We start from the raw sequence: 16,713 nt of genomic DNA, 5'->3' as shown, positions 1-16,713 counted from the left end.
ACGATTGAATAAGAAACATATGTCATACTTCAAGCCTCCGATGCAGTCTGCTTCCTTGGATGTTTCTTTTTCCTATAAAATTTCTTCGCCTTCATGTTTAGTTTATCAGCGCTCACATTAGTTCCGTCTGCTGGCCTGTTTGTTGCCATCGCCGTGTTTGGTGCGTTTCCTGAGGTGGGCAGGGGAACATTGATGAGCAGTTTGTTTTGTTTCCTGTTGTCGCCAGACGAACGCAGTGTTCGTTGGCTCTGAACCGGAACTACTTCCTTGGATGCTGGCGGTTTCGAAGCCACTATTGATGATGTAGCCGATGGCTTAACGGGAAATTTGTCGACGCGTGCAATTGTGATGTTTTCCATTTCATGCTCCTCTTCAGCTACTGAGGATAATCTTCTTTGAATCAGGCGGGTAAGAGGAATAGATCGTGTTTGTTGTTGTGAGAGATTCCGCCTAAGATCTGGCGAAACAGGTGACGGAGGCGTCGACCCATGGATTGGATTAGTACGGTTTTGGGTTGCACGGGTTTTGAGAGCGGGTTGAACAGTAGTAATGGAGGGGCGCGCTGCTTCGAATGAAATCGTTTTATCAACATCGGGCGCCTCAGAGGAAATTGTTCGTCGGCAAAAATCAACGGCAAGGTACGCGGGTTCCAGTTCTTTGTGCAAGACCGACAATTCCTCATGAGTCCTAGAATCCGAGACCCTGATGTATCCCTGTCTGTTCTCATAATACGCATCTGGTGACATGACAATTGGATGGGTCTGGCGGAAGCGGGGGGTCCATTGAGGCGAGCTCGTGTCTGGGGGAGTCAAGATTCCTGAACGCTGTCCACGATTACCAGAAGTCTGTGTGTCATAGTCCGAGAAACCAAGCGGAATCGAATACATGTGATGAGCGCCACCGGCTGGTAAAATATGTCGATTTGAGCCAAGAGGAGACTGTGAGTCCCCATTATCCGTGCCAGAGAATACAGATCCAGAAAGAGAAATTGAGCTATTCTCACGGGCGCATTGCCATAGGTCAATCCCTAACCCAGTATTCCATCTGGCTTCGGATTGCGAGAGACCAAGGGAACCAGGATACAGTTGTATTGGAGAATCCCTCCGAACAAATTCGTAGATACCGACTTGTTTGTCACTGCCGTTTTCCAACCAATTTTCGAACACATTCGGGTAGATTCGCGACGGTTGGTTTTGCTGTGACACAGAGACAAGATCATTTGGCAAAGACGCATGGAATTCCGGCCGCGAGAGATCGATCACGTCCTGGTCCCGCAGGGTGTAAGTGATATCTTCTTGGTACAAATTTGGTTCTTTTCGTGAAGAAGTATTCGGGTGGAAGGCCTTGCGTCGGTGCATGCCAATAGGAGTGGGCTTTCCTTGAACCGCCTGTAGGCTATGCGAGTCCAGGCCCCAAATCATATGTGTCAGGTCTTCACCTTCAACAAGAGTACCTTCTGCACCACTAGAGAACAATCAAAAAAATTGCGTCCCTCTCACGGAAAAGAGTTGACATACGATGGACATCTGGCATACGGCAACGAGAGCGGACCGTGCAAAGCAGGAATCGGTTTTGGAGGGGAGCCTTTCACCGGAATCCATCCTGCAGTCGGCTTATGAGCAATTGTTGCCATTTGAACGAAACGTCCACGCACCTCCGTTCCTTTCTTCATCTTTAACGCTAGATTTAGGACGCAAGAAAGCTGGATGGACCTGGGTATCATTTCCGATAATCATCACCGATTCTGGAGAGGACGGTGGCGAGGATGTCTCAGGAGACGAAGGAAATAAGGTACAGTTGGCAAAGGCCTCTCTCAAATTAGATTCGCCGTCCAAGACTAAAGACAGATTGAGGCATCCCGAATGGTCCAGGTAATCCTCTGAGAGCGCGGCTGAGTGTCGCAAAACTTCGAAATGTTCTGGCATAGAGACAACCCTATCGGTATTTTCCTGAGCAATCCTATAGGGAGGGGATGTTTCCGGAAGAGAGACAACACGGTTGTTGACATTTGGAGGCCCTATAGGTTTGCTATAGGCCAGTTGTCCGTATTTTGCAGCGTGACCGGCAATCGCGACAGGACGGTCGGAAAAGTGACGAGAGTCATCAAGAAAAGAGATCTCAGAGTAGGTGTATGCACCAAAACGGCTCAAAGAATGATAGTCCGAGGATGTGTCCGATGATTGGGAGATATCCAGAGACTGCGAGTAAGCGAGCGAGTCAGCGTGCGAGAAAGTATGAGCCCCGGAAGGACTCAGGTTACGAGTAACTTCTAACAAGTCCGTCTGGACAGCTTTGTCGAGGAGAGACTTGTGAAGGTCCATGAGGGAAGAGGGAGAAAGGTGGAAGCAAGTGACGTGATAAAGGGAAATATGCAAAATATATGCGTACAAAAATAACTCAGAAAGCTACACCTTGTCTGCCTTTTTGAAGAACGTCGACAACTTTGCCATCCCATCCACATTCACCTTTTTCAGTGTCTCCACCCCCAGTGAACCCTTCGCAGCTTTCCGCTTCTTACCTTCTGTCGTTGTTTTATTGCCTGCTTTCTTATTTTGCGAAGCAGCAATCGATGTCATTGCTTCGTCTATCGCACTTTTCAAGAATGTATCTAATTTCGTAAAGCTGTCGCGACCTGTCAGAGCAGTCTAGTGCGGAGATGAATATATGCATACTCATATGATGCATATAGCATATCTCGCAGGGTTGGCGACAAATAGTGGCCAACAAGCTCGCAAGCAGCTCGCAGCTGTCCGACTGGGGCTCATTGGACATAGGTCGTAAGATGCAATGAATTAACCCACTCTTGAGTAGCTCCTCGTTCCCATCCTCCATCAAACCATCCTTGGCCAGACTCCGGATGATCGTTTTGGACTTTTCAAGTGTAGACGGCGTTGAAAGACGAATCACTTTTTTGCGTAAGTAATCCAAAACACGTTCTCGCGAATACCGGTATACAGTGATCTCCTCAGTTATTTCTGCGAATGATGTGAGAAGCAGTCAGTAATATTTCCGCGCTCAAGCATCATCACCGACCTTTAATATCGCATATGTGCTTAAGCGCATTTCTAGCACATCTTAGATTCGTTAATCGCAAGATATCTTCGTTGGATATTCTGCCGTCTTTTCGCGACTGAGATTGCTCCTGGAGTCTAAGCGCGGCTTCCTCAAGCATATCATCTGCAGGTTTAAACTGGCCAGCAGATCCATCATTCTAGGCAGCGCTTAAACATCTAGTTTTCTAAGAGGTGCATTTCTGGCCTACCGGTTGAATACAGGACAGGACGGGCAAAAGGAGAAACACTGGATCAACAGGGGTCATTAACAGTAATTTTCCATCTGTCATGGACGCAAAGCTGATTAGAAAGTGTATTGATGACAGCGTAAAACCCACACCAGCGATCACTTCATTTCCCAGAAACCAAGACCGAGAGTCCATTGGGTTTATCGCCTGTAGTTCCAGAACTTGATTTGTAGCCACGTCACCATTATCTATTGGAAGGAAGAGAGAAGGAATATCTGGTAATACTTGTCAATGGCCCCTAATGCGGAAAAATTCATTCATACCTGTCCTAGGGTGCGGAAGCCGCAAATAAGGCACCTTTTCTTCACAAGCACATAGCGACCGCACAGCCTCTAGACCATAATGAACATCTACTACACTACAGAATGAATGGGACGACTGACCTGAAGGTAGTACACAAAATTGAGCCGACATTATACACTCCGTCAACTTGGTTAGCATTGACAGATGCATCTTTCCAGCGCGACCGCGTTATTTATGCTTATTTATTTTAGGCGTCCCGCAATCGCAATTAGCCTTTAGGTATCATTTATCACTCGCAGCCTTAACAACAAAATCTATAGGGTATCTAAAGTAGTGACTGTGCTTCTAGAAGCAAAAGTATGCTGTGAACAATTTCAGGGACGCCTTGCCTGGACACATCTACAGTAATATCGGCTTTGCTGGGCACCTCATACAAATCATCAACGCCGCTGAAGCCAACAATCTCACCACGACGAGCCTTGGCAAAGAGACCCTTTCTGTCCGTCCTCTCGCAGTACTCTAGAGGGGTCGCAACATGGATGAGGAACACGTTAGCGCCGGCGCCACCATTTTGTAGGATGGTTTCACGAGCCGCCTCACGAGAAGCTTCGTGTGGGGCAATGGGAGCAGCAATAACAGCTGCACCAGCTCTCGTTAACTCTGCAGCAACGAAAGCGATGCGTTGCAGGTTTTTGTGGCGGTCTTCGCGAGAGTAACCAAGTTCTGCAACATAGATGAGACCCTGCTATGTGTTTGAAGTGATAGACACCTGCCTGCTGAAAGTTCTTGACGAACGGTCTCTCCTAGGAGAAGCGAAACGCTGCGTCCACCTTGTTCATAGAGAGATACCTGCAATGCTTTGGCAATTTGGTCCTTTCCCGAGTTATGAAGGCCGGTGAAGAAAAGTACAAAGCCTTGCTTGTGTCTAGGAGGATAGCTTTCACGGAGAACTTTCACAACAGCGCTGGAAGGCGGATCAGTTTCGAGGAACACACTGAGTAGCAGTTGACGCTCACTCGTAACTGAACCAATCAGGGATAGGAGCACCTGTACGCAATCGTCTTCGAAGTTCAGTCCCAGAAATATCAAGGGTTTGAACGCCCTTGGGAACCTCATCAACAGGTTGGTATTCGTCCGTTGAAGGTAGATATGTCATTTGCTGGAAGGGAACCATTTCGATTTGTAATTCATCTCGGTACTTCATAACCAAATCCTGGGCATCATAAGGACCATAGAAATCCTTTCCAAGAGAATTTTTTCCGGGACCTGCGTGGTCTCTGCCCACAATGAAATGTGTTGCTCCGAAGTTTTTGCGGATAATAGCATGCCAAACGGCCTCGCGAGGACCGGCCATCCGCATGGCCAGGGGAAGAAGAGCGAGGTGTCCCATTCCGTTAGGGTACTTTTGCATAATAGCTTCGTATACACGAACACGGGTATAATGATCCACATCGCCGGGCTTGGTGAGTCCAACGACGGGATGGATGAGAACATTCTATGACTCTCGTGAGGGGAGTTTTTTTATGGACATAGATGGATTTCTTACAGCTCGGTGTTGGCGAGCAGCGCGAACCGTTAGTTCGCGGTGAGCACGGTGCATAGGGTTTCTGGTCTGGAAGGCAACAACACGGCGCCACGCAAGTTTTGTAAAATGAGCACGAAGCTCAGCAGGCGTATCTAACGATACCATTAGCACAAAGATATAGAAAGAGCTTTAAAGTCATATAGCCTACATCGGAGAGCGACGTAATCAAAATGTATAGGTGCACGGATGGCTTGCACCTTACCCCCAACATAGAACTCCTTCACGTTCTTACGAAGGTAGGCTACGGATGGATGTGCGGGGTCATCCGCACCGAAGACCCGGATGGCCTCTCTGACCTGGTCAGGTTTGTAGACATCGTCCACTAACGGACTTGAGTGGCTTTTCATCTAAGTCTAGATGTAACATACATACCGGTAATTATAGCCAGGGCCTCGTCATCACGCGGGTCTCGCAATGTTATTCGAGATCCAGGCATGATACCTATGCTCTCGATGTCTGCTTTCGAGACGTCGAGGGTAATTGGCATGGAAAAAAGCGTTCCATTGACGAGGCGCAAATTATCCACGACACTGATGAGAAGTCAGCAAGCAAGTGTTCGTGCCACCTAACGGACATACCTGGTGTAGTTAGCCTCGTTCATGAAACCCTCCAGAGGGCTAAAGCCACCGTTCATGATCAGTTCAAGATCACATAGTTGACGCTGAAGAAATGACATCCATTAATTAGTTGCTGTCATGATCCAATTCGTTACTGACTTCAGTGAGAATGATATTCGGAAGCGACTGGGTTTCTTCTTCCAGCTCATTAGCAATGCGAACGTCACGAGCAATTAGGTCCTGGAGCGAGTTAGACTACACGCCTCCTAAAGGAAAAAATGCAAAAACCTTGAGGACGCCACCATGAGGAGAATTGGCCATTTTCTGTGGTCCACGAATAGGAAGGAAGAGAGTGAGTTATACATCCGAGATTCAAAAGGTGCAGAATATAAGAGAGTTAGTCACAGCAAAGATGGTTCACGATCACGCCATCATCGAGAATGCACAAGATGTCAATAGACTTCCTTATGACTATTTGCTCTTGTTTACCCTCGTCGCTGATCATGAGGAAGTCATGAGGAAGTGATGCTGAATTACCAATCAAATGACTAAATTACCAAGTAGCCGACTTGCGGTTACTAATACAGTAAAAGACTTGCCCATCAATGCCAGATGTCGAAATACTAAAGGGACGGGCGCGTGGTAAAATACGATGTTCATCGCAACAGTAAGTCTGCCCGGAGGATTCCTATACGATGGATCCGCATCGTTGTCAAGCCCAAAATACATGATGCCAATTCTTGTTATGCGGCTGGAATCCAGAGATAGCATATAGACATTGTGACAGTATATGTACAAAGCAGCGGTTTTAACCAATGTTTCAACCCTCATTACAAATATTCGGACAATCTAAGAGGCCGTAACCCACAGAAAACGCTAGATTGCGACATACATGTATGCTTACACTCGTATCGAAATTTACGGACCGAGTTGTTAATCTGCACGCGTTTTCGGAAACTTAAGACCATTTGAAAAAGTCTCACATCAGACTATGATTACTTCATTCCGTTTTTATCTCATTTCTCCTCCGGCTATATCTCAATTCTCTTCTGCCTCTAACTATCATGGGCTCTGACGGCGAACAAAGCACTGAAAACTTCCAGCCTCACGAGCACGTCAAGAGGAGACGCCTCCACGGTGCTTGCGATATCTGCCGTAGAAGGAAAAGTATGCATAGTATTTTCAGTGTAACTCAAGTTGTACCTTTGACCTAAATATTACAGTCAAATGTGCGGTGCTCGTCAAGTACAACATTTTTCTCGCTCATCTTCTTCAGGCAACAGCGCAGAAATGCCTAATAGAATATGCTCAAACTGTATCACTGACAAGCTTGAGTGTACTCATAACATTCCCCGCCATACCAGCAAAGTAAGCCTCGAACCGGAAGTATGAATATTGCTACTTTGCTGATTGTTTGCAGAAAGAAGCTGAGAAAGGGTAAGGCTAATTCTGTTGGTACAATTACTTGTAGCCCTAAACTTTGTGGTTTAGATACATTCACGCACTAGAAGAGCGCCTGAGTAAAATGGAAGAATTACTTCATAACGTATGTCGCTTTTTCCTCGGCATCCACTTCTACCTCATCTGCAGCAATCGATAGATTCGTCCTGAAATGGATATGGAACAGTCCCTTTCGCCTGAGAATTCACCAAGTCCCTCCCAATCTCGCGGTACTCCGAGGCACAAACCTGATTTACCATATCCCACTCCACAATCTGTGGCAAGTTCTGCTGCAGTTTCTTCGCCACCTCGGCTTGGCGAAAACGATTCTTCAGAAGAGGATGATCTGGCTTATATCGCTCTGGCAGAACACCTGGGTCAATTGTCTATTGATATAGCGGGAGGTAGATTTTTCGGGAACTCAAGGTGGGTTCTGGTTTTATATGCTGTTTAATTCGATCTCATTATTTTTATTTAGCGCGCTCATGCTCCTGCAACAGGCCCACAGTGTCAAGGAAGAAGCCACGGGTCAGGGAGTCCCCCTTGTCAGAAATCTTCGCCGTCGACTCTTTTGGGATCTTCGCCCAGTAGGCCTTTCCTTATCGATGCTCCTAATACCTAGCTGATCGTAATCAGTGGGAGACTGAATATGTCGACTCCCACAATCTGTCGTTTGAATTTCCAGAGAAACCCCTTCTTGACCAACTAGTATCCCTCTTTTTCGAGCGACTGAACATATATTTTCCACTGCTCCACCGACCTACCTTTGAGCAAGATCTTAACAACCATCTTCACCTGCATGACGTAGGATTTGCACAAGTAGTCCTCATGGTCTGCGCATTATCTTCCCGTCATACCAATGATCCCAGTGTTTTCTTGCCAAACGATATGACCAGTCTTTCCGGTGGGTTCAAATACTTTCGACAAACCTGTGTGTTCAGGAACAAGCTCCTGGACAGACCCAGTCTATTTGATCTACAGTATCTCTGCGTACGTGATTAGACTGCATTTCTTTCCTCAAGTGCCCTTACATTCACCTTCATCAGCTGGTCATTTTGTATCTGATAACTTCACTTCCGCAGGCAGGATGGAATTTAATAGGTATAGCCTTAAGGCTTGCACAGGAAAGAGGATTACATCGTCGCCGGGGTGAAGGCTCAAGGCCAACTGCTGTAAGCGAGCTTTGGGGGCGTTGTTTCTGGTAAGGCTTGTGTACCTTGCTGGCGCATTATCTTACGCATCTTCGAGGGTTTTGATAATGCTTGACCGACTGACAAGCTCGCTCATTGGTCGCCCTTGCGCCATGCATGATGAAGAGTGCGTCTGATCATTTGCAAGATCGCATGTTCTAACTGTGGGCACCAGTTTCGACGCCGATCTTCCAGTAGAGTGTGACGACGAATACTGGGAATGTGCCGATCCTGGGCAAAATTGGAATCAGCCACCAGGAAAACCATCCAAAATTTCTGCCTTCAATACTCACTTACGGCTATGTGAAATTCTTTCTTTTGCGCTGCGGACACTGTACTCCACCAAGAAATCAAAATTATTGACAGGGCTCATTGGTAACCAGTGGGAGCAGCACGTAGTCGCCGAGTTAGACTCAGCCATGAATAATTGGAAAGACTCTTTGCTTGATCATTGTGCGTCTGCAGGCAGAAGGCTGAGTTTTTGGATCATTTATCATGATTCTAGTGCGGTGGAATCCTCATCAAGAGAATACCACATTCCTACACCAATCTGCTTGGCTTCATACAATGTTTTATTACATCCAAATCCAAATCCACCGACCATTCATCCAGAAAGCGTCTCCACTCTCGTTTCCGTCCCTTGCCATATGCACCAACGCAGCTAGAGCCTGTAGCCATATCGTGGATGCGAAGGGACCTGGATGGATATACCAAGCGCCAAGTGTTATCGTTGAGTCTCTGGCTATGTTTATACAAGGCTTATACGCTAATCTTCTTCGCAGATTTCTACATTTGCCTCTGGAATCATACTCTCCTTGCACTTATATGGTGGGCGCCGGGCGGGGTTGAAGACTGACTGGGAAAAGGAAATAAAAGATATTCAGCGTTGCATAAATGCGTTGCATGCTGTAGAGACAAGGTACGTACTTCCTTGACGATGCGATGTCCTGCTTAAGGTTCTTTACAAGTTGGCATCTTGCTGGAAAATTCTTGTTAAGTCCCTTGTAAGATATTTTCATAAGCGTAGCCGGCTGACTGTACTCTTTTTTTTTGTCTCTATAGTGACGTTCTGACAGATCTTGTGGCAATACAAGATGGGTCGATGACTTTTGCTACCAAATTTGTGTCAGACAAACGATCGAGGGATGCCGATGAGCAAACACAACCATTAAGAGCAACTCCAGCAGCATCAACTGTCTCATATATGCCTCAGAAAATTTGGTCTGAGCGCGAATCCCGACCACCACCTGTGATTCCTACCGAAGATGCAACGTCAACGTTGATTAGCCAAACCCACAAAAGCCCTGAATACATAGGAACGTCGTCATACCCATTGTCGAGTTTGACCGCGCCACATATCCCGAATATACCGCAGTCGATGACCAGGAACTTTGGTGGTGATTCAGATCAACCCTCGCTCACTCATCCACCTTCGTCCGCAGAACCTGGCCAAGGATGGGATCTCAGTAACCTGTTGCTAGCTCAAATGAACTTCGGTATGGTGTCGCAGGCACCCAGCAGCGTTCAATCGCAAATGCAAGGAGGCAGCTCCCCTCTGCCCTATCCCGGTGTGGAAGAACGCTTAGCTTCGTCTTCTCATCCAGTACCGGGCTACGACGGGGTAAATCAGGATGTGGCGGCGTTTTGGTCGGACGTACCGAGTAATTTCAAGTGAGTTTCAAGATAAGCGTAAGTTCATGAACTGACGGTGCGAATAGCGTTGACGATTGGAATCACTTTGTAACCAATCTCAATGGGTCAACTGGCATATGGGATGGGTCCAATCCAGGCTTCGATCAGATCTATTGACCTGGGGAAGTTTTGCAGTCCGACGTGCGCTCAAGTGACTTAAGATACTTTCCAAATTAAGTAGGTATATATCCGGTGTATAATAACGGTATAATGAAGCCACAGATATTCCAAATCTCGCAAGCCGACAAACATAATGATGATTGAAAAATCTACTCCTCTCCTTCATCTTCATCTGGGAAGGTCGGGTTGAGATGATCGGACAGACCTCGGTTGATTAATTCGAGTTCAGCATTACCCCCGTCGTCGGTTACGTGAGATGTCGAGGAACGCTTTTCCATAGGTTGGCATGAATCGATAACTCTCAGCACGTTGTTCGAAACCGATGGGAAATGTCGGTAAAATTCGTACGCGGCGCTACGACCAAAGGTTCTGGCGACAAGACAAATACAAGTTTCGGAAATGCCATCAGTAGCTCGGGCCCTAATGATACACTGAATTGCTTCCTACAGAAATTTCGGTCAAGATAAGGCTGAATAGCAACGAGAAGAACCTACTACAGGATTCCTCGGAAGAGCAAGAGAGGTGGCAATCAAGCATGCGAGCGGAACGACAAGCCTCAAAGATACCATAGTAAAGAGCGTATTGAGAAATAGTAGATGTAGGTCACAGAACAAGTAGCAGAATGGGTATATGCGACGAAGTGGCGGGCTTATATACTTGGTAGTACATGACGTCACTGGTGGCTGACCCATATTGTTGGGATGCAAATGGACCTTGCATCGATCCACGATGTGCCAAGGCTGCTTGATGCCCATTTTGGCCCAGAATCCGACGCTGTCAATGTCGCACACTTCTCTCGCACGGCAATAGAGGAGGAGAAAAACTGCATACGGGCTTTTGAATTCAAGTGGTCTGGTATCCCTGACGATAGGAAGGCTGCTCTTGCGACTGAATGCAGGTGGGATTCAACTGATATAGCCATTGACTGCCTTTCTGATGTTCCATAGCATACATAGTCTGAAGAACGAAGCCGAAAGGACATGGAATGACCCCACACTCTCTTCTTTTTTGCTGAAAGAGCATGATCGAATCACCCTTGCACTCCAACCAGATAAAACCAAGTCCAGCCGGTCTATTCGTGGGTCATACCTTCCCGCGCCCGACGCACTTCCAGCGGAAGCGAGAGTGCTACATGAAAATATCAATGATATACAACTCTCGAGTTGGGTGTAAGCATCGGTTGGGTTCATTGATAGATAAAGCTGACACAGCGGATAGTTTTCCCCTGAGCACTAGTGCCTTTGTCAGAACGTCCAAAAACTCGGATCAGAATGCCTTTGAAAGACTCGTAAAAATTTCCAACTTGTCTTCAGGCGGTGATAGTTCATCTGAACCTGCTTTTCAGAAATTTACGTCCAGTCGAGCGGCAAATGTCACAATTGATGATGCTATTGTGGTCATTGCAGTGTATAACAAGGTCTCTTGGAACCCCTCTTTTGTTGCTCGTTTGTCACAGCACGCATTTTTATCGTCCCAGACTTTGCAAGACGTCTGCAGAGCTATCCCGTGTGCACCTTATGCGACACAAGTGTCGTCACACAGCTCGGTTCAAACCTACGAGATTGAAGACCCCCGTCCGTCCTGTAATGTCATCTGCATCGAGGGGGAAGCATACGGGGAAGGCGGTGAAGATGATCACTCCAGGTATTGAAGTCACAACGTCGATCTTTCGTTTCCTCATCAGCAGTTTAGAAAACTAATCGATCATCTCGCAACAAAGTCAACTATTTCCGTGCGAAGAGCATCTGGATCTCTGCGTGAGACCAGGATATCGTCGTTGTCTCTCCGTGTCAATGAGCCTTATTGGATGTTGCACCAGGGAAATTGCGAACATTATTTTGTGATAGAGCAGATTCGGTGAGCCACTGATTTGTTTAGCACGTCAGAGAAACTGAGCTTGTGTAGGATTCTCCACCCTTCGGATTCGCGCTCGGGCTATCCAATCACACTTCAGCAGACTCCTCAGCCATTGGATATATGTCGGGCTTGCGAAAAGTCTCCAGCTGTATGGTCCATTGTCAATGACGATCGCCTTGGAGAGAGTCCGTCGTTCCTTTGTGACCCCTGTTGGTCGAATATGGGTTTACCCGTTAGTTCAGAAAATGAGCGCATTGAGGTTATACCGCTACTCGTCCATATAGCGTAAATCTGTACCCACTAATACATATAATATCAGCATACAAACACGGCATAGCAAGTTTCCAATTTTACCATGTCGACATCCACAGCCGAAGTAGTTGACTCCCTCGAGCAGTGTGGTGAAGTTATCTCCTGGATCAACGACACCCTCATACCCTCTGACGACTCAGATGGTCTCAATATCGGCGTCGCCAGCCTTACAAAGCTTGACCAACAAATCACTCAACTCCTTACAACCCTAGACATCGCCTCGGAGGACTCATCAACCCGGTTAGAACATATTATTGACGATGTATCGCGTGGAATTCCTCGGCTTGCTTATGACCTTCATTTTATGAAAGATGGGGCACTGGCATTGCAGAGTAACCTTACGACCATCCTCCATCAGGCACGCGATACACTGCCCCCCAGCACGGATGTTGTCCTCAGACAATTGCACGAGCTAGATCTCATCAAGAGCCGAATGGAATCAGTGAGGGAAGTTCTACGGGAAGCTGAGAGTTGGAGTACATTGGAGATGGAAGTGACATCTCTCATCGCGGAGAAGACTTATGCCAAGGCGGCGGAGCGACTCTCGGATGCCAGCAAAAGCATGGTGGTCTTCCAAAACACTCCTGAATACGACCCGAGGCGAAATCTTATGATAAACCTGCAAAATCAACTTGAAGCTTCCTTGAGTTCGGCTCTGGTGTTGGCTATAAATGCACAAGACGTTGCAAGCTGCAAGGAGTATTTTGCGATCTTTTCCATCATCCAGCGCGAATCAGAGTTTCGCAACTACTATTACGCTGCTCGCAGGTCGAGTGTAATCACCTTGTGGCAGACAACTCGGCTTGCTGAGTGCGGTGAGGTTTCCGAGGAAGAAACGCGAGATGATCGCCAAACATTCATCGAATTTCTCCGCAAATTCTACGATGCCTTGTCCTCTATCCTGAACATTGAACGTGCTCCAATATGCTCCATTTTTCCCGACCCGCGTAATACACTTTCTTCATTTATTGCGTCCACACTCTCAGCACTCCAACCCACCTATCCACAAAGGTTGTCTTCTCTTGCCGAAAGAAAAAACGACGTGGTACTCACCGAACTTATTTCGGCATTGCGCCTAACTGAAGACTTTGCTATTTCTGTCGGAAAAATCATGGAGAAAGTCGAATTCGCGACGGATGCACCAATGCCACGACGTTCGAGCATCTCCGAGAAACCAACACACGCTCGAAGACGCTCGACTCGAATGTCGATATCTTGGCGCCATGGCCCAAACAAGTCCGTGCCGTCTAGTGGGATTCAACAAGCGCTCTCTCAGGCGAGCGAAGTTATGGAATGGGAGCAGGAACTATTTCAGCCCTTTCTTGATTTTCAAACAGACTATGGCTCTTTGGAGAAGCGATTTCTGGAGCATTCTCTAGCTGAAATAACGGCTAGTGATGCGAAAGAACGAGTGGAGGATGTTGCTCGACCAAGGTTGTTGCGAGAGCGGGCTGTTGATATCTTTGGCCTTGCCGAAGGAAGTATGGGCAGGTGTAATGCACTGACACACGGGTATGGGGCAGTAGGCCTTATTTGGGCCCTGGATAGTCTATTCAAGTCGTTCATGGAATCGTGGGCAACAGAGTTACAAACGAATAGGCCGAAAACCGTGTCGATAGATAAATCGGTTGTCGAGGACGAGGACCTAGCGGATCTGGACTACACGGCTCATGACTGGTCCAATATTCAGCTGTGTCTACATTTACTATCGTCTGCGCGCACGATCTCTGAGCGGCTGGCCGGATTTGAGATGAAGTTACGGAATTACTTGGCTCAGATTGCATCGCAGTTCCGCATGGCAAAGGACGATCCTGTCAACTTTACCATAGGGCCAGTACGAGGCGAAGGGCAGCTTCTTGAGCAGTCGACGCTCAACTCAGTCGAGCTTCGAACGCTACTGGACACTATTGAGAATGACTCGACTCATTTTCGCCCTGGTCAAACTCACCCCCCTCATGAACCATTGCTTACGAATGCGCGCCGAGCATTATTCCACTTCGCTCAAACGTGTCAAAATGCTCTTCAGAAGACGATCCTGTCCCCATTACGCCAACATCTTAGTTCTTATTCCTCTTCAATGATGTGGTCTGCAGCGGGGGACCCAAGAAAGTCAGAAACTGACCTCAAAGTACCGACTTTCTCGCTACCGCCCAGCGAGACGATGCAGAAAGTTGCTGGAGGATTGCTCAATTTACCAAGACTCTTTGAAGTCTATGCTGATGATGACGCGCTGTCCTTTGCACTTCAAACACTTCCACATCTAGATTTCGAGATGCTCAAAGGTCTTACGGAGTCTTTGGTCACAGAGACTCCAGTTCCAAGCGGAGGTCATATGCGACGAGCCTCTGTGTCGTTTACCAGCAAGACGAGTGTCGCTGACCCTGAAGCAGTCTCATCTGCATGGCTTCTCTCACTCGGCCATACATTCATAGGATACGTCACTCAAGAGATTTTACCAGCAATCTCTTCTTTGTCGACCGCCGGTGCAGCCCAACTTGCGTCTGATCTAGAATATCTGATGAACATTGTACGCGCGCTGAATGTGGAGCACGAGGGACTGGAAAAATGGAGGATGTATGTGGAGATGGAAGAGGAAGACATGAGAGCGAAGTTGGAAGACAATGAGGATACTGCAGACTCGATTCTTGCTGACATAGCTAGATTGCGTGGGCTAGAGTAGTCACATAAATAGATATGCTGACATAATTGATCATAACATCTGACCCCTTGGGCACTCGGAGCGGTGCAACGGAGTCAACCACCATGGCCTCAGCTAGTGTGTATGTTTTCTCGTTTCTGTGGAATGGATAAACTGAGAATGTCTTCCTCTAATAGCTATTGGAAAATTATCACGCGAGGAGTTTCGGCGTCAAAAAGACTTGGATGCAGCACGAAAGGCCGGTACTGCACCAGCAGCTCTTGACGAGGAGGGAAAGCCTATCAACCCTCACATTCCCCGTGCGTTTTGTTTGTCTTGAGAGTCAACAATTGTCTAATATTGTGCCTAGAATATATATCACAGGCACCATGGTATCTTGATACTGGTGCACCCTCTCTGAGCCATCAGCGTCGACCTGAGCAGGAGTCATCCAAGCTCGACAACTGGTATGAACGAGGGGTGAAGGCCGGACCAGCGGCGAAAAAGTACCGCAAAGGCGCTTGCGAGAACTGCGGTGCGATGACACATTCAAAAAAGGATTGTTTAGAACGGCCGAGGAAGAAGGGCGCAAAATATACCAACAAAGATATCCAAGCCGATGATGTTGACCAGGATATTGCTGTTGGATATGATGCAAAGCGGGATAGGTATAATGGATATGACCCGGCAGAACATTCAAGAGTTTATGAGCAGTATGCCGCGATGGAGTCTGCAAGACAGAAACTCAGGGAAGAGGAAATTGACAAGCAGACGACTACGGATTTGGCGGTGGTGCGAAAGGTGGCCAAGGCAGGAAAGACAGAAGGGAAGGACGGGGCTCCTGACTTCGGTTCAAGTGACGAGGAAGATGCAGACGAGGACAAATATGCTGATGCGGCTGATGCTGTGGGTCAAAAATTGGATACAAAGACCCGCATCACGGTTCGAAACCTACGTATTCGAGAAGACACCGCAAAATACCTTCTCAACTTGGATCCCGAAAGTGCATACTATGATCCCAAGACACGTTCTATGCGAGATGCACCCGTTAAAAATGTCGCCGCGGAGGATGTGAGTCTTTAGTTTCCCTTAGGCCTATGATATATTTATAATCTACTTTAGGCCAAATTTGCTGGCGAGAATTTCTTCCGCTATACGGGAGAGGCCACAGATGTTCAGAACTTACAACTATTCGCGTGGAATGCCGCCGCGCGTGGAAATGACGTACATCTGAACGCAAACCCTACCGCTGGCGAGCTCCTACACAAGGAGTTCAGGGAAAAGAAAGCGGAGCTAAAAGATACGACGAAGGTTAGCATCTTGGCCAAGTATGGGGGTGAAGAATTCCTACAGGCCGCACCATCCGAACTTCGGCAAGGGCAAACGGAGGATTATGTCGAGTATTCGCGAACAGGACAGGTCGTCAAGGGAAGGGAAAGGGCAAAGAACAAATCCAAATACCCTGAAGATGGTAAATACTTGTTTTGTTTTTCTCTTTTACTTGCTCATCAAATCTCCTTCAGTCTACATCAATAATCATACTTCAGTTTGGGGTTCCTGGTACGACGCCTCGAGTGGAACTTGGGGCTATGCATGCTGCCACTCTGTTATTCACGTATCATACTGCGCCGGAAAGGCTGGTATCGATGCTGCAGAGGCAACAACTGCCCAGCATCTGCTAGCCGCTCCTCCTGTTGCCCCCCTCGATGTTCCTGTGCCCGATGGTGATGTCGAAGGGAAGACAAAAATCGAGCAGAATTATTCAAAGAAACGCGTTG

At 47.4% G+C, this 16,713-nt stretch overlaps 8 protein-coding genes across 8 annotated transcripts; 5 read left to right on the top strand and 3 right to left on the bottom strand.

Annotated features, from left to right (window-relative positions):
* Window positions 1-29: 29 nt before the first annotated feature.
* AGABI2DRAFT_117746 (hypothetical protein) lies at window positions 30-2,321 on the bottom strand (the record flags this gene model as incomplete). Its single annotated transcript, XM_006460761.1, has 3 exons — window positions 30-1,464; window positions 1,518-1,602; window positions 1,655-2,321. The coding sequence occupies 3 exons, from the start codon at window positions 2,319-2,321 to the stop codon at window positions 30-32; spliced, it is 2,187 nt and encodes a 728-aa protein (XP_006460824.1).
* A 17-nt stretch (window positions 2,322-2,338) lies between these two features.
* On the bottom strand, window positions 2,339-3,741 carry AGABI2DRAFT_192416 (hypothetical protein). Its single transcript, XM_006460760.1, has 7 exons — window positions 3,685-3,741; window positions 3,565-3,633; window positions 3,263-3,516; window positions 3,034-3,211; window positions 2,802-2,975; window positions 2,673-2,754; window positions 2,339-2,622 (listed from the first exon to the last, which is right to left on the bottom strand). Exons 1-7 carry the CDS (start codon window positions 3,713-3,715, stop codon window positions 2,406-2,408), a joined length of 1,005 nt encoding a protein of 334 aa, XP_006460823.1. The 5' UTR covers window positions 3,716-3,741; the 3' UTR covers window positions 2,339-2,405.
* Window positions 3,742-3,813: 72 nt separating this feature from the next.
* On the bottom strand, window positions 3,814-6,028 carry AGABI2DRAFT_192415 (hypothetical protein). Its single transcript, XM_006460759.1, has 9 exons — window positions 5,975-6,028; window positions 5,846-5,926; window positions 5,708-5,790; window positions 5,502-5,659; window positions 5,278-5,451; window positions 5,091-5,221; window positions 4,561-5,039; window positions 4,318-4,508; window positions 3,814-4,267 (listed from the first exon to the last, which is right to left on the bottom strand). Exons 1-9 carry the CDS (start codon window positions 6,005-6,007, stop codon window positions 3,870-3,872), a joined length of 1,728 nt encoding a protein of 575 aa, XP_006460822.1. The 5' UTR covers window positions 6,008-6,028; the 3' UTR covers window positions 3,814-3,869.
* Window positions 6,029-6,750: 722 nt separating this feature from the next.
* AGABI2DRAFT_117743 (hypothetical protein) lies at window positions 6,751-10,125 on the top strand (the record flags this gene model as incomplete). The annotated part of the gene is made up of 16 exons (XM_006460758.1): window positions 6,751-6,853; window positions 6,910-6,915; window positions 6,963-7,054; window positions 7,107-7,123; window positions 7,178-7,232; window positions 7,287-7,552; window positions 7,605-7,713; window positions 7,763-8,116; window positions 8,173-8,327; window positions 8,375-8,443; window positions 8,492-8,769; window positions 8,822-9,045; window positions 9,099-9,235; window positions 9,285-9,320; window positions 9,379-9,987; window positions 10,035-10,125. The coding sequence occupies 16 exons, from the start codon at window positions 6,751-6,753 to the stop codon at window positions 10,123-10,125; spliced, it is 2,601 nt and encodes an 866-aa protein (XP_006460821.1).
* A 51-nt stretch (window positions 10,126-10,176) lies between these two features.
* AGABI2DRAFT_135916 (hypothetical protein) lies at window positions 10,177-10,731 on the top strand. Its single transcript, XM_006460757.1, has 2 exons — window positions 10,177-10,571; window positions 10,623-10,731. The coding sequence occupies exons 1-2, from the start codon at window positions 10,458-10,460 to the stop codon at window positions 10,719-10,721; spliced, it is 213 nt and encodes a 70-aa protein (XP_006460820.1). The 5' UTR covers window positions 10,177-10,457; the 3' UTR covers window positions 10,722-10,731.
* A 333-nt stretch (window positions 10,732-11,064) lies between these two features.
* On the top strand, window positions 11,065-12,274 carry AGABI2DRAFT_70404 (hypothetical protein; the record flags this gene model as incomplete). Its single annotated transcript, XM_006460756.1, has 5 exons — window positions 11,065-11,297; window positions 11,347-11,416; window positions 11,474-11,772; window positions 11,869-11,985; window positions 12,034-12,274. 5 exons carry the CDS (start codon window positions 11,065-11,067, stop codon window positions 12,272-12,274), a joined length of 960 nt encoding a protein of 319 aa, XP_006460819.1.
* A 63-nt stretch (window positions 12,275-12,337) lies between these two features.
* Window positions 12,338-14,991, top strand: AGABI2DRAFT_204063 (hypothetical protein). Its single transcript, XM_006460755.1, has one exon. It carries the CDS (start codon window positions 12,341-12,343, stop codon window positions 14,975-14,977), a length of 2,637 nt encoding a protein of 878 aa, XP_006460818.1. The 5' UTR covers window positions 12,338-12,340; the 3' UTR covers window positions 14,978-14,991.
* A 64-nt stretch (window positions 14,992-15,055) lies between these two features.
* AGABI2DRAFT_221042 (hypothetical protein) lies at window positions 15,056-16,713 on the top strand (the record flags this gene model as incomplete). The annotated part of the gene is made up of 5 exons (XM_006460754.1): window positions 15,056-15,073; window positions 15,133-15,255; window positions 15,306-16,006; window positions 16,058-16,406; window positions 16,459-16,713. Coding segments are annotated over exons 1-5 (1,440 nt in total), but the record flags the coding sequence as incomplete, so codon positions are not given.

The sequence above is a fragment of the Agaricus bisporus genome (genome assembly GCF_000300575.1).
Source record: "Agaricus bisporus var. bisporus H97 unplaced genomic scaffold AGABI2scaffold_5, whole genome shotgun sequence".
In the NCBI taxonomy this organism is placed as follows: Eukaryota; Fungi; Basidiomycota; class Agaricomycetes; order Agaricales; family Agaricaceae; genus Agaricus; species Agaricus bisporus.
Note: the sequence above shows the minus strand (reverse complement) of the source record. Positions and strands in the feature narration are given on the sequence as shown.

Coding starts and splice junctions, on each gene's coding strand:
- AGABI2DRAFT_192416 (XM_006460760.1), bottom strand. CDS start 3,715: ATGTCGGCTCAATTTTGTGTACTACCTTCAG. Junction 3,517..3,564: donor GCTTCCGCACCCTAGGACAG/GTATGAATGAAT, acceptor AAGTATTACCAG/ATATTCCTTCTCTCTTCCTT. Junction 2,755..2,801: donor GAACGAGGAGCTACTCAAGA/GTGGGTTAATTC, acceptor AATGAGCCCCAG/TCGGACAGCTGCGAGCTGCT.
- AGABI2DRAFT_192415 (XM_006460759.1), bottom strand. CDS start 6,007: ATGGCCAATTCTCCTCATGGTGGCGTCCTCAAG. Junction 5,791..5,845: donor CGAATATCATTCTCACTGAA/GTCAGTAACGAA, acceptor TCATTTCTTCAG/CGTCAACTATGTGATCTTGA. Junction 5,452..5,501: donor GGCCCTGGCTATAATTACCG/GTATGTATGTTA, acceptor CAAGTCCGTTAG/TGGACGATGTCTACAAACCT.
- AGABI2DRAFT_204063 (XM_006460755.1), top strand. CDS start 12,341: ATGTCGACATCCACAGCCGAAGTAGTTGACTCCCTCGAGCAGTGTGGT.
- AGABI2DRAFT_135916 (XM_006460757.1), top strand. CDS start 10,458: ATGTCGGTAAAATTCGTACGCGGCGCTACGACCAAAGGTTCTGGCGAC. Junction 10,572..10,622: donor ATGATACACTGAATTGCTTC/CTACAGAAATTT, acceptor AGAAGAACCTAC/TACAGGATTCCTCGGAAGAG.